This window comes from Bos taurus, chromosome 20 (assembly GCF_002263795.3).
Source record: "Bos taurus isolate L1 Dominette 01449 registration number 42190680 breed Hereford chromosome 20, ARS-UCD2.0, whole genome shotgun sequence".
Classification (NCBI taxonomy): Eukaryota; Metazoa; Chordata; class Mammalia; order Artiodactyla; family Bovidae; genus Bos; species Bos taurus.
This window is the reverse complement of record NC_037347.1, coordinates 71,114,386-71,131,965: the sequence shown is the minus strand read 5'-3', so window position 1 is coordinate 71,131,965 and position 17,580 is coordinate 71,114,386. Positions and strand designations below refer to the sequence as shown.

General features: G+C 61.5%; 1 protein-coding gene across 2 annotated transcripts; it reads right to left on the bottom strand.

The window, feature by feature from the left end:
- Positions 1-2,066: 2,066 nt before the first annotated feature.
- On the bottom strand, positions 2,067-14,466 carry CLPTM1L (CLPTM1 like). 2 transcript variants are annotated; one of them, XM_005221660.5, is made up of 17 exons: positions 14,071-14,466; positions 13,623-13,723; positions 12,463-12,652; positions 11,145-11,293; positions 10,058-10,136; positions 9,109-9,226; positions 8,824-8,918; positions 8,274-8,358; positions 7,331-7,434; positions 6,463-6,528; positions 5,631-5,681; positions 4,863-4,945; positions 4,351-4,385; positions 3,874-3,929; positions 3,748-3,792; positions 2,952-3,067; positions 2,067-2,557 (listed from the first exon to the last, which is right to left on the bottom strand). In XM_005221660.5, exons 1-17 carry the CDS (start codon positions 14,230-14,232, stop codon positions 2,473-2,475), a joined length of 1,620 nt encoding a protein of 539 aa, XP_005221717.1. In that variant the 5' UTR covers positions 14,233-14,466; the 3' UTR covers positions 2,067-2,472.
- Between the last annotated feature and the right edge of the window lie 3,114 nt (positions 14,467-17,580).

The following is a 17,580-nucleotide window of genomic DNA, read 5'->3' as shown; positions in this document are numbered from 1 at the left end:
CCTCCTCCTCAGTCCGGCTGGAGGTTTACTACTTTTATTAATCATCTCGGAGAACAAGCGTTCCTGTCAATATTCTGCACTCTCTTCTCCACCACGACGGACTTGGGCTCTCACACGTGCTGTGGTCTCCTCTGCTCTCTTGGTTTCCGAAGGCGAGTGCTGAGGACACGTGACTCTTGCCCTGCTGGAGGTCTTTAGTGCTTCAGCTGTGCCTCCGTCTCCCCATCAAAGACCATGAACGTGCGTGTTCCGTGTTCTCATTTTCATTCAGTTCAAGATACTTTCTCATTTCCCTTTTGGCTTCTTTGATCCATGGTTTATTTCAAAGTGGTGATGTTTAATTTCTAAATATTTGGAGATTTTCACAGATCTGTTATTGATTTTTAACTTAATTCCACTGGGGCTGAAGAACATAATTTATATGTCCTGAAAGCATTTTATAGTTGTTTAGGCTGGTTTATTGTGTAGAATATTCTTGGTAAATGCTCTGCATGCTCTTGAAAAGTGTGTACACTTCTCAATTTGGGAGGAGTGTCTGCAACAGGTCATGCAGAGTCAAAGTGTTCAGGTCCCCTCTGTTCTCAGAGAGATCTGCTCACACGCCTGTCAGTTTCTGACACAGCACTGAAGCTGCCCCTTGGACTAGTTCTGCTTGCGTTTCCTAACGGTTTTGTGTAATAGATTTTCAATATGTTCAACATTTCAACGTGTTTGTGTACCCAATAACAAATTATTATGTCTTTTTAATACTTTTTATAAAAACACTTTATTTCTTGGTAACGTTACTGATACTTCTCTAAAATACACGCTCCTGATGTCAATGTGGCGGATGTCTCAGTGTGTACTTCAGCCTGTGTCCCTGGGGCCCGCTCTGCCTTTGGTCTGGTAATCTCTGCCTTCCGGCCGGTGGATCGTGCGCCTTTAATGGGATTCCTGGCGTGTGGGGTGGAGCTGCAGGCGTCGACCTGTCCCATCTGCTCTCACTGCTCTTCGGTTGTCCTGTTTAGTCCTGCACCAAGCATGTCTCCCCACTTGGCTGATTTACTTCGGAGGTCGCTTGTCTGTAACCCATCGCGGTTCACCTGCAGTCGCATGGGGTCTTCACCCCCAGTGTAAGTACCTCCCTGCCTGGCTCTGTGGAACCTCACAAAACACCATCATTATTTTAGCCGTAAGTGGTTTATTTTAGATAACCTAAATGACAAGTGAGCCAAGACGCACCCACGTGGCTGCTGCCTCTGGGGCTTCCCCTCCTTCGCCCACATCAGATTGCTCCCGCTGCCCTCGCCCCTGCTGGAAGGCCTCCCTGTGAGGCTTCTCAAAGAGCAGATTTGCTTCAAGGAGTTCCTCCTGCTTCTGCTGTCTGTAAAGCCTGTCATGTTACAGTATATTCTGATACACTTTCAGGGGTGAAGCCTTCTAAGTCAGCAGCTTCTCTCCTGTAACCGGGTGGCGCGTGCTGGCAGCTGGCTCCTGGGTGTAGTTCTCCGTCTGGCCTCGAGGACTCGCAGGAAGGACGCACAGATCTGATCCTGAGAGCGGCCTCAACGCCAGCCCACAGCTGGCCCCACGTTCTGGCCACGGAGGGGCCCTGGATGCATGCCTGGAAACACCGCTGGAGGCCACAGCCCACCAGTGTAGACATCGGCAAAGAGAGATGTCCCCTGAGCCAGGCTCAGGGGCCGAGGTGCTGACGTGCTCACGTGCCCACACCGTGCCAACAGGCTCTGAGACTGAACCTCAGGGAATATGACTGACCGTGTCACCCACCAGCTCTCACCCTCATCTGCCCTGTCTGCAAAGACACCTCCCCGCCCTGCTCCTCCCTCTGCGAGCCCTAGGGCGTTTCTCTAACAAAACTCGTCTACTGACCCCCAGGACACTGCGATGACTCAGCTTCAAAACGAGACACAGACACGTGAGACTACTTGTGGTCCGAGCTTCCTGAAATCTTCTCCTGTTTACACACACCCACACACACACACACACCCCATCGTGCCTTCGCTTCTGGGAATGGGATAAACGCCACTATCTGAAACCTACGTCATGTCAGCCCAAGAAGAGTGTACAGCCAGAGAAATTTATTTTAAAATAGAAACATACGTACATTAAGCTGTAAAATAGTCAAATTTAAATGAAAAGGAAAAAAGCCGTTTGATCCCAGAGTCTACACGGAATGGATTCAAGGAGGCATGTGAAATCCCCGTGAGGAGCACCCACAGACCCCAGGAGACGGAATCCAGGGTGGGGACCCCACAGGAGCGGCCCAGCACCCACGGGCACCAGACGCTCCCGGACCCGGCAACCAGGACGGACGTCCGTGCGGGCGGCGTCATCAGCGCTGTCGGCACCGCGGACACGACGTGGAGGCACCCGAGGCCGTGAGGGACACTCAGGGGTTTGGCAACGTAGAGGCTGTGATATGGGAGGCCCACCTGGGCCGCCACCCTCTGCAGCGGTGCCCTGAGCGCCTCAGTCTGTGTGGGGCTTCCGCTGGGGGGTGTCCTCGTAGGACTCCCCAAACTCGTTCACTCTACTCTTATCCACGGGATAAAGCCTGCAACGAGACCACGTGTGAGTCAGGCTGGCTGGCACACAAGCGCGAACACGCATGTCCTGGGTGAATGAGAGCCAGGACTCGGATAGTCAGTCCCCGTGGGAGAGACCGGCGCGGGTTTGCCTTGTGCCCTCTCGACGTTCTTAGGACGGTCAGGCCAGACCTCTGCTCCTGAGGCCGCCGCTGACAGCTGCACCCATGCCGAGGTGGGGGCCAGAGCCTGGGTGCATGCATGCAGAGCAGGGCCGTGGCCCGCCTCACGCTCTGCTGAGCAGGGGAGCGACGTGCTCGTGGGGCAGTCAGACAGACAGCAGTGCTCCTGCACAGGGCGCCAGGCCCCGAGGCCCCACCTGCCAGCGCCTCCCCTACAGGAGCAGGACGGGGCCACACTCACCACCGCTGGTACAGGTACACGAGGAACACCACGTCATCCCGGAAGCAGGCCAGCCGGTGCGAGGTGGGCATGGTGATGATAAAGGCGAACACGTCGTCGATGAAGGTGTTAAAGGCCTGCAGGCGGGCGGGGCCGTGAGACCAGAGCCCCCCGGGCACGCGGTCACCCGTGGGCACTCACCACCCAGTGACCTGAGCGCCACCACAACGGGGAGCAGCAGGGGTCCTGGGCCCAGGGTGACCCTGGCACAGACCCCACGGCCGGGCGTCCCGCCAGCCCTCCGCAAACAGGATGGAGAAGCACCGCCCAGGAGTGGTGGTGGGATTACGGAGCCGTCTGCATAGAATCCCCGTGCAGATCCAAAGCAGAAGGCAGCTCTGACCATCCCCACGCCCGACCTGGCACACTCTAGTTCACGGTCACTGGAGGGTCACGCGGCGCCAGCCTCTGCACGTGGCCGGGCCACGACATGCCCAAGAGCCCATGGCCAGCTTGGGCCTGGGACCACTGGAGCCGCTGTCTGGTGGGCAGGGACCCAGCACCCGACGCCAGCCAGCGGGTCAAGAGCATCCGCCTGCTGTAGGACGTGTGGTGCCAGGAAACAGCAGGGCTGTCCCTCGGGAGACCGTCTGTGGGGCTGGGGCAGGGACCCCGGGCTTCCAGGGCCACCGCGGGGCTCTGTGCTTGAAGGAGAACCCCCAGCCTGGACCCCCAGTGCCCCTGCACAGAAGCACGGCTGACACGACCCGGCCACGAGGAACAGTGCCCAAGGGCCCCGTGCAGGCGACACACTGACCTTGTAGGTGAAGGCCTTCCAGGGCAGGTGGGCCACTGACTTCATCTGGGGACAAGGAGACGGGGCGCGTCAGGGCTGGGCGGCCCAGGGGCGCGGGGCCCACGGGTCAGGGGGCGCGCCTCTTACCTTGTAGTTCACGAAGAGCTGGGGCAGCATGAACAGGAAGCCGAACGCATAGACCCCTGGGGAGACACGGGTGTGGAGGCACGGGCCGGGATGCTGCCCCTGCCGCCGGGCATCGGAGCTACCGACTCCGGACGCCTGGGAGCTCTGCCTGCCGTTACCCACCGCCTCCTGCCCGGGGCCGAGACGGGCCCCTCCCACGCCCGGTGAACGCGCCGAGCTGGGCCCGGCGGCCGGCAAGCAGCAGCTCACCGTCTGGACAAGCCGAGGGCCGAGCTGCCCCGGACACGGGGCGGGGGCTGCGGTGCCGCACCGACTACCCACGAGAACATGGTGCCACAGCTGACCCCAGAGGCCCAGCAAGGGGGACGCAGGGAGTGGCAGGCAGGGCCGGACAGGGCACCTCTCGCCGCACTAGGCCAGGCGGCAGGTGGACGATGTGACCAGCTACAAACGCTGCTGCCAGGATGGGAGACTCACCGTTGACAAAGCTGTTGATCAACCAGGAATACCAGCTGGAAGGCAAGGGCAGTGACGGGGGCGCCGCTCGGCCTGTCGTGACCGAGGCCCCCCTGGCCCCTCCAGTGCCGGGGCCGCAGCAGGGGCTGCTCTTGGCGGGCTAGCCCGGGCCACCTGCGTGGACGGTGGGCTCCTTAGAGCCCCCACCGAGGGGACGGCAGAGACTGGGCACTGACACACTTCCCCTGACGACCTCCAGTGGGACAGAACCACGCAGCCTGGGGGCGGCCCTGAGCCTGGCCCGCACACCGGTGCCGCTGGGGGTCGCCCGTGCTGGGAGGATGGGGCCACGACAGTGCAGAGGCCCCTGCCCCTCTGGACGCGGGCTGTGTGGCCAGCAGTGAGTCTGCTCCCACAAGTGCTCCCCAGCCTGCTGGGACCAGATGGCCGCGAGGGGCCAGCAACGGGCAGCCAGGACCCAGGCTGAGGGCGAAGCTGCGCTGGACCCGCGGCCGTCAGCAGGGTGCTCTCACCTCTTGTACTTGATGTTGAGCAGTGAGTAGATGGCACCCCCGATGCAGAGAGGGTAGAGCAGGTAAGACAGGTACTTCATGGCCTGGGGGACAGAAGGTGCCCAGTCAGGGCCCGTCCTCCGAGCCGCCTAGACCCACAGACCAGAGGGCACAGTGGCAGGACGTCCAGGGCAGCAAAGCTGGGCTGCGTGGAGGATACAAGCTGGCAAGCATCTGCCCACAGGACATCCGCCACGAACGCGTGATGGATCCACGCCGGCCCTGACACACAGCCAGACTCAGCGTGACTGGGGGCAGGCGGGGGACCAGACGTCCAGCAAAGGACTCTGAAGAAAGGGGTCCTCGATTCCCATCTGGGCTTTACCAAAACCCGATGAAGACTGGGATGCGGCCGACGCCCGTGAAACCAGAACACAAAATCCCTGCACGAGGAACGTGTGAACCAACCCGAGAACCACGCGGGAGGGGGCGCCCCACGGCACGGAGCGGGCCTGGCTCACAGCCCCACGGGCGCCCACAGGCCCGGCTCACAGCCCCACGGGCGCCCACGAGCAGGAAGACGCCTCCCAACAGGACAGCACGTGGAGCAGGCACCCACAGGACTGGGACCCGGGAGCCCCCAGCGCCCCCTCCTGGGTCAGAAGACCAGCAGGCAGCTTCCCAGGGTCGCGGTTAAGGCGGGCGGGTCCCACACCCAGGATGGGCCTCCTCCCGGGCAGCCACAGCCCGGCCCGTGCCTGCGGGTGAGCACGCTGCGCCGCCGCTCACCTGGGCGTCGTACTCCTCTGTCCTCCGCTCAGACTCACTGTAAGTGCCAAACTGCAAAGGAGTCCACACAAGCACGTCACCCCAGGGGCCAGGTTGGCGCCCGGGCTCAGCCTGGCTGCAGGCTGAGCGGGAGGAACCCCCGGCCAGGCACGGCAGCCCTGAGCGCACCGCCCGGGACGCGAGGCCGTGGCAGGCCCGTCAACCCAGACGTCATGCGGCACGGCCGCTTCCTGCCCCCGTCCCGCTAGGCTTTCAGTAAACGCCCTGCTCCCCCTCAGCCAGGGCAGACGCGTGGGGTGACGCGGACCACGAGCTGCACCATGCCGTGTGACCCGCCCTTGACCTGCACGCCTGCACCCTCAGTCCCAGGGGTCTGCACGTGAGGCCCGCCACACGAAGCGGAGCAGCCGTCCGGCCGTCACCTCCCACTGCCGCCCCAGGAAGCTCGACACCGGAGAGCCCCTCAGGGTGTGGTCAGGGCAGGACCCCACCCTGCGGGAGGCTGCACTTGAGATGGGACAACCAGCGTCCCGCCTGGTCGTGGGGTGGGGGGTTGCTGCTCCTACGGCTGGGGACGGGGGATCCCAGGGGAATCAGAGCCCAGGGGGCTTGAGGGCAGAGCTGCAGAGGGGTGAGCTGCCCCGCCCACACCAAGACACCCCTGCGTGTCCCCGCGGGCCTACAGGTGACCATGAGACGGTCACCCGCCCTCAGGACTGTACGTGGTGGGGTGCAGCCAAGGGACGCATGCAGCGGCTGGCCTGTCCCACAGGTGGGCTGCGACAGGACGAAGTGACAGGTCCCCGAGAGGACATGGGGGGGCGTCCCCTACCTGAAATGTGGGCCACAGGCCTCTCCAGATGACGGTCATCTTCAAGGCCTTTTTCACTTTCCACAGCTGAGAAAGGAAAACCACACCTGAGGTTCCAGGACCCAGAAGAAGCCACGGCCTGCTGCTTGGACGGTGACCGATCAGGACACGGGCCACTCATGCCCCGCTGCACCCCAGCTCAGCCTGACCACTCGGCGGGCCCCTGACCAACGCCCGTCTCCAGCACAGACCCAGCCTGTCCGCCCTTGGGGACCACCAATCCCCACCTAGTTCACCTGTGCCTGGCCACCCCCACCACCTCCAGACTTGCCCTGGCACCTTCTTCCAGCCCCCCAGGCAGCACAGAGTCCCGTGTCCTGCCACGGCTGGGTGTCTCCAGGTGGTCGTCCCCCTGAGGTGGGGCCAGCACAACAGTGAAGTCGGTGTCCACATGACTTGTGGCTGCGGGAGGGCCCAGACAGCACTTCCCAAGGGGTGCCCACAGGCAAAGGCCTGAACAAAGCCACTCTGAGGGTCCTGGTGAGGGTGGTGCCGGAGGCCCAAGGGGCCCTGGACTCCAGAGAGAGGGCATCCTGGCCCATCATTCCCACATCGCCCATTACCCATCCTGCTCCACACAGCATCAGTTCAGCGACAGCCACGGGGTCCACCCACCGAGCTACCACATCTCGCGGGCGGACAGGACAGGAAGCGTCCAGGTGGAGACACACAGGGCTGTGTGAAGCTCCACTGGAGCCAGGCAGCGGCGCCCTTGCCCTAGCCAGGCCGGCCAGTCCCCAGGCAGACGCCAGTCCCGACCCACGATGAGCACCCGGGCCCCACGACCTCTGAGGCAACACGCAGATCAACGCCCAGGTGGGCCACTCACCTCGATGGCGGCTCCAATGCCCGCGGGCACCAGCACCAGGAGGCTCGTCTGCTCGTCCAGCAGGAACAGGAAGATGACCACGGTGCTGAAGCAGCGCCAGAGCACTGGGGACGGGCGGGCGGGGCTGAGTGCAGGGTGGGGCCAGCCAGCTGCACCCCACGCACACCCACACAGGTGCACACACGTGCACACAGGCACTCAGCCCCGGGGTACCAGCACCTTCAAGCGCGTCTCCCCTCTGCCCACTGAAAGGGAGCCGTGGAGCCATGAAAGGCTGGGACCCAACAGGAAGCCACGTCAGCCAGGACGTGTGTGAGCCACACGCACTGACATGACGCACGGACGGGATGCGGGGGACACGGTTCCTGATGGGGACCCTGCGCCGGAGCTGGGCCTGTCTTCCCAGCGGAGACTCAGGAGCCACCATGGCTGTGGGAATGTCCCCTGCAGGGAAATGCCTGCCAGGAACGCAGGCCCCAGGCCCCACAAACGCTGCTCACACCACAACAGCAGAGGCCAGCGGAGGGCCTCAGAGGGGTCCTCCCCTCCGAGTAAGTCAGAAGCGAGGACAGAAGACCCCGAGACCTGGGACCTGGACGCAGGGGCCACCCAAGCACCCCAGGCCCCGCCCTCAGAGTGACTCCACGGGAGCTGAAGAGCCACCTCCTGCTGGGAAGCCAGCCTGGCGGCCCGCGGGACCACGAGCCCATGCAGACGAGTGCCGAGAACCGGCCCCCGAGCCCCCTGCCCCAGGTGTACGGGGTGCTCCCCACGGCCAGGAGGCTGCCCTCACCCTCCCAGGCTGCTCTCACGGGGACCTAAAAGCCCGTCCCAAGCAAGAGCCGCGTGGGTCCCGGGCGAAGACCCCTGTGGGCGTCAAAGTGAGCTCATCACCCGCCCACGTGGCCCAGCGGGAGGACACGAGCGAGTCCCGAGCCACTACCTGCTTTGGTGGACATGCCGATCATGCTCTTCTTCTTCTTCCAGAAGCTGATGTCGTTTTTAAACGCCAGGAAATCAAAAAGTAGCTGGAAGAGGACAGGATAGCAATGAGCCCCCATGCTGTGTGGGCGAGCACGGGCTCGACTGGAGACACTGTCCACTCAGGGAGACCCCAGCCCCAGCGCGGCCCTGCCAAGTTCTAGCTTCTCTGGTGGCCGGTGCCCTGGCCTGTGGACCCACTGTTACAGCCGGGAGCCAGGCCTCACCCCCGCCCTCTGCCCTGAGCACAGCTCCATGCAGGCTTTTCTGGCAGTCGCCAGCCACTGCGTCTAACGGGGACCCTCCCGGCAGGACCCGACCGTAACTCTTGGAATCACCGTGCCAGACCTCACACAAGGCAACACCTATTTTGCTAACCTCATTTTGATTTGTTTTCAAAACGGCTCCAAACAGACGAAACCTAGCCCTTCAGCTAGTTAAGCCTGAGTGTAGACCCCTCTCCTGCGGGGCGGGGAGAGAGGAGGCTGCACTGGAAAACCAGGAGCACTCACGTGAAATGCAGCCACGAAGAAGGTCAGCGCCAAGAAATACAAGTTGGTGTCGACAAAGATCCCCTTTACTTCGTCAGCATCTTTTTCTGAGAATCCTGAAGGGGACCGAGGACCCGAGTGAGGGGCGACATGGACCCATGCTACAGAGCCCCGAGGGGTCACCTCGTCTGCAAAGGAGCTCCTCGGACCCCACAGGGCCCAAGGGGGACAGCCTCACGGGCGGACGGGCGCCGAGTGCCGGGCTCCCCCGACTCCCCACTCCCGGGGCACGCCCGGCGGCCTCACCGAACTGCTGCAGTGAGTACACGGCGTCCTGCATGTGGATCCAGAAGCGCAGCCGCCCCAGCGAGATCTTGTCGTAGGACACGGTGAGCGGCAGCTCAGTGCTGGAGCGGTTGATGACCTGCGGGGGAGCGGTGGCGGTCCGTCCCTGCGCCAGGCTGGGACCCCGTGGGCCTGGCACCACACCGTCCTCTGGTGACCTGCAGGCACCTCCTCCAGGAAGTCCTCATTCCTCAAGCTCCTCTCCATCAAATGAACCCTATGTGTCTCTTGTGACCACAGCCCCGGCGCTGGCGCCTCCTGGGCAGGCGCGGGGACCCACGTTGGCAGCTGAGTCGAGCAGAGGCCCACGGGAGTCTGAGCCCCTGCCCGGGGACCAGATGCCAAGGCTGCCCTGAGAAGAACACGGCGGGGCAGCCACACTCACGGGGGCGGCGGGAGCTGCAGGGAGGGGTGGCCCCTCAATAGGGCCCTCGAGGACACTTGGAATTGACGTGTGACTGTGTGTGGAGGGGAGGTGTCCCATGACACCCGACCCTGCGGCCCCCATAGCTGAGCTCTGCCCAGAGCCGCTAAGCAGCAGGCCTCCGTGGAGAGAGCACCTCCCTGACCCTAAGTGAGGCCCTGCAGGTCGGAGACACGGTGACACAGCGGTTTGGGTGCTGCGAGGTGCCCAGCACGGTGCCTGCGGCGGTAAGCAACCTCAGGCATCAGCTGTTAGTGCTGCTGCCAGCCCAGCCCACCCCGGGGGCGCAGGTGACCGGGCGCCAGCCTGGAAGAGGCAGGCTCTGCTCCAGATGCCTCCCCACCAGAATCCCGGGCCCCCGTGGAGCCATGGCCACAGCCACTTGAGGGATAAGCAGCCCTCCCAGGGCTCCGTGCTCATCACGGGTGGGACCCGCTGCCCACAGTATGCAGGCTATGCTGGGGTCGGCGGCAGCAGCCAACTCACCATGAGGTCCTTGACACGGTTGCTCAGCTGGTCAATGAACAGGATGGGCAGGTACTGCACCGTCTTCCCCAGCTGGATCCTGGGGGCAGAGCCGTCTCCAGGTCACTGGGGGGCTCCCGCACCCAGGAGGACGGAAACCCCAAGATGCTGGGTCTACCTCACAGACCGCTCCCCCAACCGCGACCCCAGCGCTTCTGGGTGCCAGCAGGCCCAGGACGCGCATTCCCACGGGGAGCGGAGGGGCCCGTGCGCCACGTTCCCCCCTCACAGCTGCCACTGGAAAACGCAGTGAGGCTGGGCACCGGGCGCTCAGCGGGACGCCATTCAGGACACAGAACGAGGGTCTGTGCGTGCGCCCACATGAGTGTCCGGGGTGCAGCAAGACGTGAGGGCCACAGGCTTGGGAGGGGGCGGGCAGGGGCCTCGCACCCCGCGGCCCTCACGCTCCCAACTACGAACGCACCCAGCATTAAAAAATGAGAACTTGAAAGAAGGCAGAGTGCCGTGAGCGCACCAGAGGGGCCGCTGAGAAGTGTGGGAGGCGACAATTCTCATCCGCGTTTCCGGGAGCTACGTGTCGACCTGGGACTGGGCCAGAGTCGGGGTTAGGGCAGGGTGCCCTAAGCCGGCTTCAACGGTTATGCTTCTGATGGCAAGTGATGGAGAGAGGGTGACCTAACAACCAGCATTTAAGCTGAGGGAGTGGCGTGTGAGGTCGCGGGACACAGACAGGGGATTGCCTCGAGGGTGCAGGGTGACTCGGCCCAACCAGGTTCCCCACTGTCCCTCTGAGAAAACACCCGCTGTTCCCTTCTTCCCTCCTGGTCGTGGTGGCAGCTGTGATCAGCGAGACCTCCAAGAGGCAGGATGGCCGGGGCACTCCAGGCAGCCCCCGGCTCCCTACTACGGAGGTCTCAGGGGTGCAGGTGCAGCCCATCTGCTCCTGGACTGTGGCTGGCCACGATCCCGGGGGCTCCCCCACCCACCGGATCCACCCTCTGCTGTCCGCTCAGGGAGTGCACGAGTGGTGCTCAAGCTGGGCGCGGGACCTGCAGCGGGCCTGCCCCGGGGCCTCAGCGGCACCTACATCTTCATGTAGCGCTGCACGTCCGCAGGCAAGGAGGCCCCGTCAAAGACGAAGTTGTCCACCATCACGTTTAGGGTCAGCCTGGGCCTCCAGTGAGAAACGGGCTCATCCAGGGCACTCGTCGGCCTCTTCTCGGCCTCGATCTGCTGCTGAACATGAGCGCTGACTCAGCAAGGAGAGGCCGGGAGGGGCAGGCCCAGTGGGTCTTGGGGGCGGGGTGCGGAACCCTTACCTGGGAGAGAATGCAGCCCCGAGCCGGCCCGAGAGGGACCCTGGCGGCCCTCGCCCAGACCCTCACTCCCCACAGCCTGCTCATGGCAGAAGCCGAAGGCCTGCTGTTCCAGAGCTCGTGATCCTGGGTCTCACGGACTCCTGCCCCGGGAAGGCCGAGCCCTGAACAGTCACAGGAAGCGGGGGCAGTCTGGAGGTAAGAGCCCTGCAGCCTGCAAGGAGCCTGAACTGAGACGCTTCTAAAGCAGCTCTGCCCAGCCTTCTGGAAGGGGTCTGTCCGCGCCTGGGCAACAAGCCTAAATCCACTAAATTCAGAACAAACCCTTCCTGACGGGAAGACCTTAACGTTGGACCTGAGCAGCCCCGTGAACAGACAGCGACGCTCTATTTATCTCCGCCCTCCAGCTCCAGTTCAGCTCTAGCGGTGACACCAGAGCCGTCTTCCCAGAAGCAGCAACAGCTGACGCTGACTCAGCACCCGCACGATCCAGAGCCGCCCTCCACCCTCCACCCTCCGCAGGCCCCCAGGAAGGCCCTGAGGCAGTGCTGTGCGGTCTGCACGGGACGGGAACCCAGGGCCTTTCCAAGGACACAGAGAAGACGACGTGCACACCTCCCGGAGAGCTGCCGCCCCTGGCCGTGAAGGGCTCTCCTTCCAGGGCACACGGCCCCGAACACCAGGCTACCTCTGTTCTGTCCTCCCCTGCGGTCACGGCCAAGAGTGTGCCCACCAGCCTTCCCTGAACGTGTGGTTTTCTAGGCGTACGAGCCACACTTTGTACTCCTGCCTTTCTCCTAATTTAGGTCACATCCTTAGAGTCAACGCCCCAGCACTGCCTTGTCCTGCCCCAGCACAGCGTCACCAGCTCCAAGTCTGACCGTAGCTGAGGTGGGCCACCCCGCACCAACTCTCTGCCCTGCACACACACTCCCAGGGCTCAGAGGCCCGGTGACCTGAGAAGGAATCCAGGTGAAGAAAGTCACCGAACACTCAGACTGCGCACCACTAACTCAACACAGATAACGGCACGTGCAGACGCGTGTGGACCCCAGGGGCCAGCAGGCTGCCTCCCGCTGGCCCGCTCACCTGTGCCGCGGGTCCCCCGGCGAGCAGGCTGACCTCCTCCGGCCTGGGGACCATGTAGGTGGTTAGCGGGCTCACCAGGTGCACCTGCTTCGCATCATTCCAGGGCAGGACGCCGGCGTGGTGGAGGAAGACGTAGGCGTACAGCGTGCCATTGTTCCTCGTTTTCTTGGGGACAGAGACGTTGACTGTCCTGAAACCACATAACCGACGACAACGCCGTAAGCGTTTTGTTCTGGGGAAGTGGAGCCCACGCGAGCACGTCCACAGAAAATGCCGTTTTGAACCCAAACCGATTACTGTCGGCTGAGAAGTACTAAGAGTGAAACCCACCTGCCTAGATGTCACTGGAGTCCCGAACGTACGTTTACGCAACGCACTCTGAGGGCACGGGCAGCTGCTGCAAAGCCTGCATCCCCTCCGCTAAGGTCGCAGGCCAGCCCCAGGCACGCGTGACCCACCCCATCCCCACAGCAGCTCTCCCACAGGACTCGGGCTCTGCCGAGTCACACACCCCAGTACTCATCTTGACGCCTCCCAGACAACAAAGACGGAAGAGGAGGGCTCGTGATGAGCACATCACTTTTAAAATTACATTTCTTCAAACTTAAAAGCCTAGAATCATCAGTTACATGCAGCTTTAAAAAGCCGCACTACATACTTCCATATTTACACTGCTTGCTCTTTTCTGTAAAGCTGCACTTCACTTAATTTTGATTTTCTGCTAAATTCTTCCGTCCATCCTTCTCTTTTCCCTTCTAGATGACAGAACTGAATCCCTTCTGTTGGGAAAACACAAGGTTTGCTGTCGGAACTGCGTAAGCTCTGTTCAGCAGGTCGTCTGCACCCATCCCCACGCCTCCGGAAACTCCCCACGGCCGAGCTGCATCCCACAACTGTTAGAAGCTGGGTGAGCTACTTCCTAAGTGACAAAGCTGGTCCTTTCAACTGAAACGAAGTTTGCTGCCTACGTTTCACACGTTTGCAGCTGAAACACTCCACCGTGCACGAGAGGGTCGGTAACGCCACTTCTCTGCGGTGCACTTCTCTCACACTCACTCTCTCTCTCTCTCTCTCTCACACACACACACACACACACACACTGACTCTTCAACAATCTCAATGGCCACGGGGCTTGCCTGTCACCTTGCCCACATCCGTACCTTTCAAATTTGGACTCCACGTCAAAGTCCTCCACGTTCAAGACCAGATCCACGTTGTTCTCAGAGCCCAGGTTAGACCGCGTGGTGGTATACACACTGAGCTGGAAAAAGGACCGTCAAGAAAATCAAGCCTGCGAGGGCCCTGGCAGAAAGCGCAGGGCGCTGACAGAGGAAGACCTGAGCGGCCGCTGCAGGGAAGGTGCCTGCCGTTCCTCAGGGGACAGGACTCGGCGGTGACACGATGGCTGTGAGGGCCAGGCCTGCCACAGAGGGACACCTGCTGGAGCCTGAGGCTGGCCGCTGGACGGGGCGGGGCACAGGGGCCAGCTGCGGGCCGAGGGTCGTCGGGGCTCGGGGCGGGGAGGCGGCCTCACCTGGGTCAGAGTCTGGCGCCCGGCTCGGCCCGCCCGGCCCGAGGGTGGAGGTCGGGCGGGGGGCAGGCGCTCACCTGCAGCTTGGGCCTCTGAGCCAGGTAGGGCTGGATGCAGCGGCCGTGGCCGGAGCACGGGCGGGTGTAGACGATGCCGTACATGACCCAGCAGGTGTGCACCACGTACACCACGAACACGCCCACGACCAGGCTGGTGAAGGAGCTCCGGCCGCTCCACATGGCGCCGCCGCCGGGCCCGGCGGGCCGCCTCGCAGACGCGGGCACTCCGCCCGCCCGGCGCCCTGCCGGACGCTCCGGCCGCCGCCGCTCACGCGAGAGCCGCCGCGCGCCGCCGCCACCGCCGAGGAACGAACGCACCGCGCGCCGCGGGCAGCCGGCTGCCCCGCATGCTCGCCGCCGCCGCTGCCGCCGCCGCCGCCGACCTGTCGCCGCTGGATTCGCCGCCGCGCCGCTTCCGGGCCCCGCACCGTCCGCCGGAAGTGGGCGCGCCGCGTGGCCCCCTGGGAAGGGTAGTTCCACCGGCCTCGCGCACGCGCCTGCGTCGGGGGCGCGGTGTGACGTCACCCACCGCGCCGTCCTCCCGGCGTGCCCCGCGGTTCCGGCGGGTCGAGGGCTGTCTCGCAGAGGGGAGGCTGCGGGGCTGGGGGCCGGGCTGCGCGCCGCCTCCTCCCGAGGAGCGGGCGAGACACCTGGTCCAGGGCTGGCGCCGAGTGGCGTGGAGCCGCGAGAGAGCGCGCGGTCCCTCAGCCTGAGTCTGGGGTTGGGTGGACGACGTGAGAGGCGGAGGCGGAAAAAAATAGGCGCGCGAAAGGCAGCGACCGTTTCGTGTTTCTTTTCGCTGTCTTTAGACATGAGCCCCCAGATGGGCGTCGTGTGAAGAACGCAGCCTTTCCAGAGAGGCGGGGGCCCCCGTCAGAACCAACAACAAACAGTCTACAATCAGAAAGGGGTTTGGTTTGAGCCAAACTGAGAACCAGGCCGGAGGCCCACTTCCCAGGTTTCTCTGAGAAACCGCTCCGGAGAAGCGTGGTTTCAGCACAGTTTTACATCTTGTCAAAGCAAAGAACGTTAAACAAGTCAGGGATACATTTCTTTAAGGTTTAAACAAACAAAAACAGGCTAGCACGCAGACGGCGTCAACCTGGCCTTGCATCCGGGAAGGGAGTCTTACCACAGACGGTCCCCATCCGGGTCCCGGGAGCAGCGGCTTTTAATCTTTACTTTTAACACGGGCGTTCCTTCTGGTCAGTGTGCCCCTCTCTAATAATTAAAGCAAGTGTACAATGTATGTTTGATAGACCACAAATAGGGCATTTTATTTAGTTAGGATCAAATTCAAGTGAATTGATGTATAAGCCAGAGTGACCTCTTTTATCTCAATATGTGAGCATTGAAGAAATTTTAAAAAATCATTCTCCACTGCGTCCTGGGAGCCGCCGTCGTCAAGGGCTGAACCTGATCCTCAAGAGCTCCCATTAGAACCCACCGCCTGCCGGAGGGACAGTCTAGCTGGGGCTCCAGGGAGGGAGGGAACTTGTCTGGTGTCCACGCTTGATGGTGCTCACGTTTTCCTGTTGAGAGCTGCCCTGATGGCCTCTGGAAGGGCATGTGTTCTTGCTGTTTCCATCTGAGAGCCTGTGGAGTCAGGACCCTTGGTTCGCTGGAGCTGCCCATGCCCAGTTCCCTGTGACAGCGTACCATCTGCGTTCCTGTTCACATCTACTCTCTCTCTTTTCCTTCTGTCTCAGACGATCAAAAACATTGCTAACCATTTACAGAAGTGGTTCGGTTCAATTCAGTTCAGTTGCTCAGTCGTGTCCGACTCTCCGACCCCATGAATCGCAGCACGACAGGCCTCCCTGTCCATCACCAACTCCCAGAGTTCACTCAAACTCATGTCCATTCAGTCGGTGATGCCATCCAGCCATCTCATCTTCTGTCGTCCCCTTCTCCTCCTAACCCCAATCCCTCCCAGCATGAGAGTCTTTTCCAATGAGTCAACTCTTCACATGAGGTGGACAAAGAATTGGAGTTTCAGCCTCAGCAGATCCCCTTTAGGATGGACTGGTTGGATCTCCTTGCAGTCCAAGGGACTCTCAAGAGTCTTCTCCAACACCACAGTTCAAAAGCATCAATTCTTCAGTGCTCAGCTTTCTTCACAGTCCAAATCTCACATCCATACATGACCACTGGAAAAACCATAGCCTTGACTAGATGGACCTTTGTTGGCAAAGTAATGTCTCTGCTTTTGAATATGCTATCTAGGTTGGTCATAACTTTCCTTCCAAGGAGTAAGCGTCTTTTAATTTCATGGCTGCAGTCACCATCTGCAGTGATTTTGGAGCCCCCCCAAAACAAAGTCTGACACTGTTTCCAAATTTTGGAGCCCCCCAAAATAAAGTCTGACACTGTTTCCACTGTTTCCCCATCTATTTCCCATGAAGTAATGGGACCAGATGCCATGATCTTTGTTTTCTGAATGTTGAGCTTTAAGCCAGCTTTTTCACTCTCCTCTTTCACTTTCATCAAGAGGCTTTTTAGTTCCTCTTCACTTTCTGCCTTAAGGGTGGTGTCATCTGCATATCTGAGGCTATTGATATTTCTCCCGGCAATCTTGAGTCCAGCTTGTGCTTCATCCAGCCCAGAATTTCTCATGATGTACTCTGCATAGAAGTTAAATAAGCAGGGTGACAGTATATAGCCTTGACGTACTCTTTTTCCTATTTGGAACCAGTCTGTTGTTCCATGTCCTACAGAAGTGGTAGATGCTGTTAAAGCCTGGGTGAATTGCTCAGGGTTTCAGAGAAGCAGGTGGATGGGAGAGCTATTTGCTGAATCAGGGGCAGTGGAGGGCTGGAGGCCTCCCAGGAACAAGGCATCAGGGCGGAGCACAGCAGTGGCTCTGAGCCATGCCCCTGGGATACGGGCCAGGGACCCTGAGGACGTCAGAGACTTTTCCCTTTCTCTTATATACTCATGTAGCATCTGCTGGTGGCCTTGCTGGCCTCAGCCATTGGAATAGCATGTAGCCGGACCCTGTTCTCTGTCTTCCCCTCCAGCCTGCTCTCTGTTCAGCACACCCACCCGCCTGTTGGAAACCCTTTGCTGACCCCTGTTGCCGAGTATAAAATCCATCCTCCTTAGCAGCGAGTTGTGCCCCAGCCGTCATGCCCTGAGCTTCTGCTACACTTGGGGGAGCCCCTGCAGAGCCAGGCTGCTCCCCACCCCGAAGCTTTGCCCCCACACTGCTCTGCAGTAGGAGGAGGTACACTGTAGACCTGTGATCTGCGGGGAACACAGACCAGCCGTGGAAGCCCAAGGTGGGGTGGGTGGGAGAGCGGGGCAGGGCTCATGGCCCCCAAAGCCCGGGATGCAGGCGGCCCTTGGGGATGGGCTCTGGGTGCAGCTTCAGAGCCCTCTCCGAGTCTCATCCGAGGTGGAGCTAGTTATTGGCACGCAGGGAGAAGAGCTGTCCTGCACAGCTAGGTGTCCTGATGTCTGTGCGTCAGCTATGGCCTGTGGGAGCTTGGGAGCCACTCAGCTTCCAGACTCCAGGTCATGCCCTGT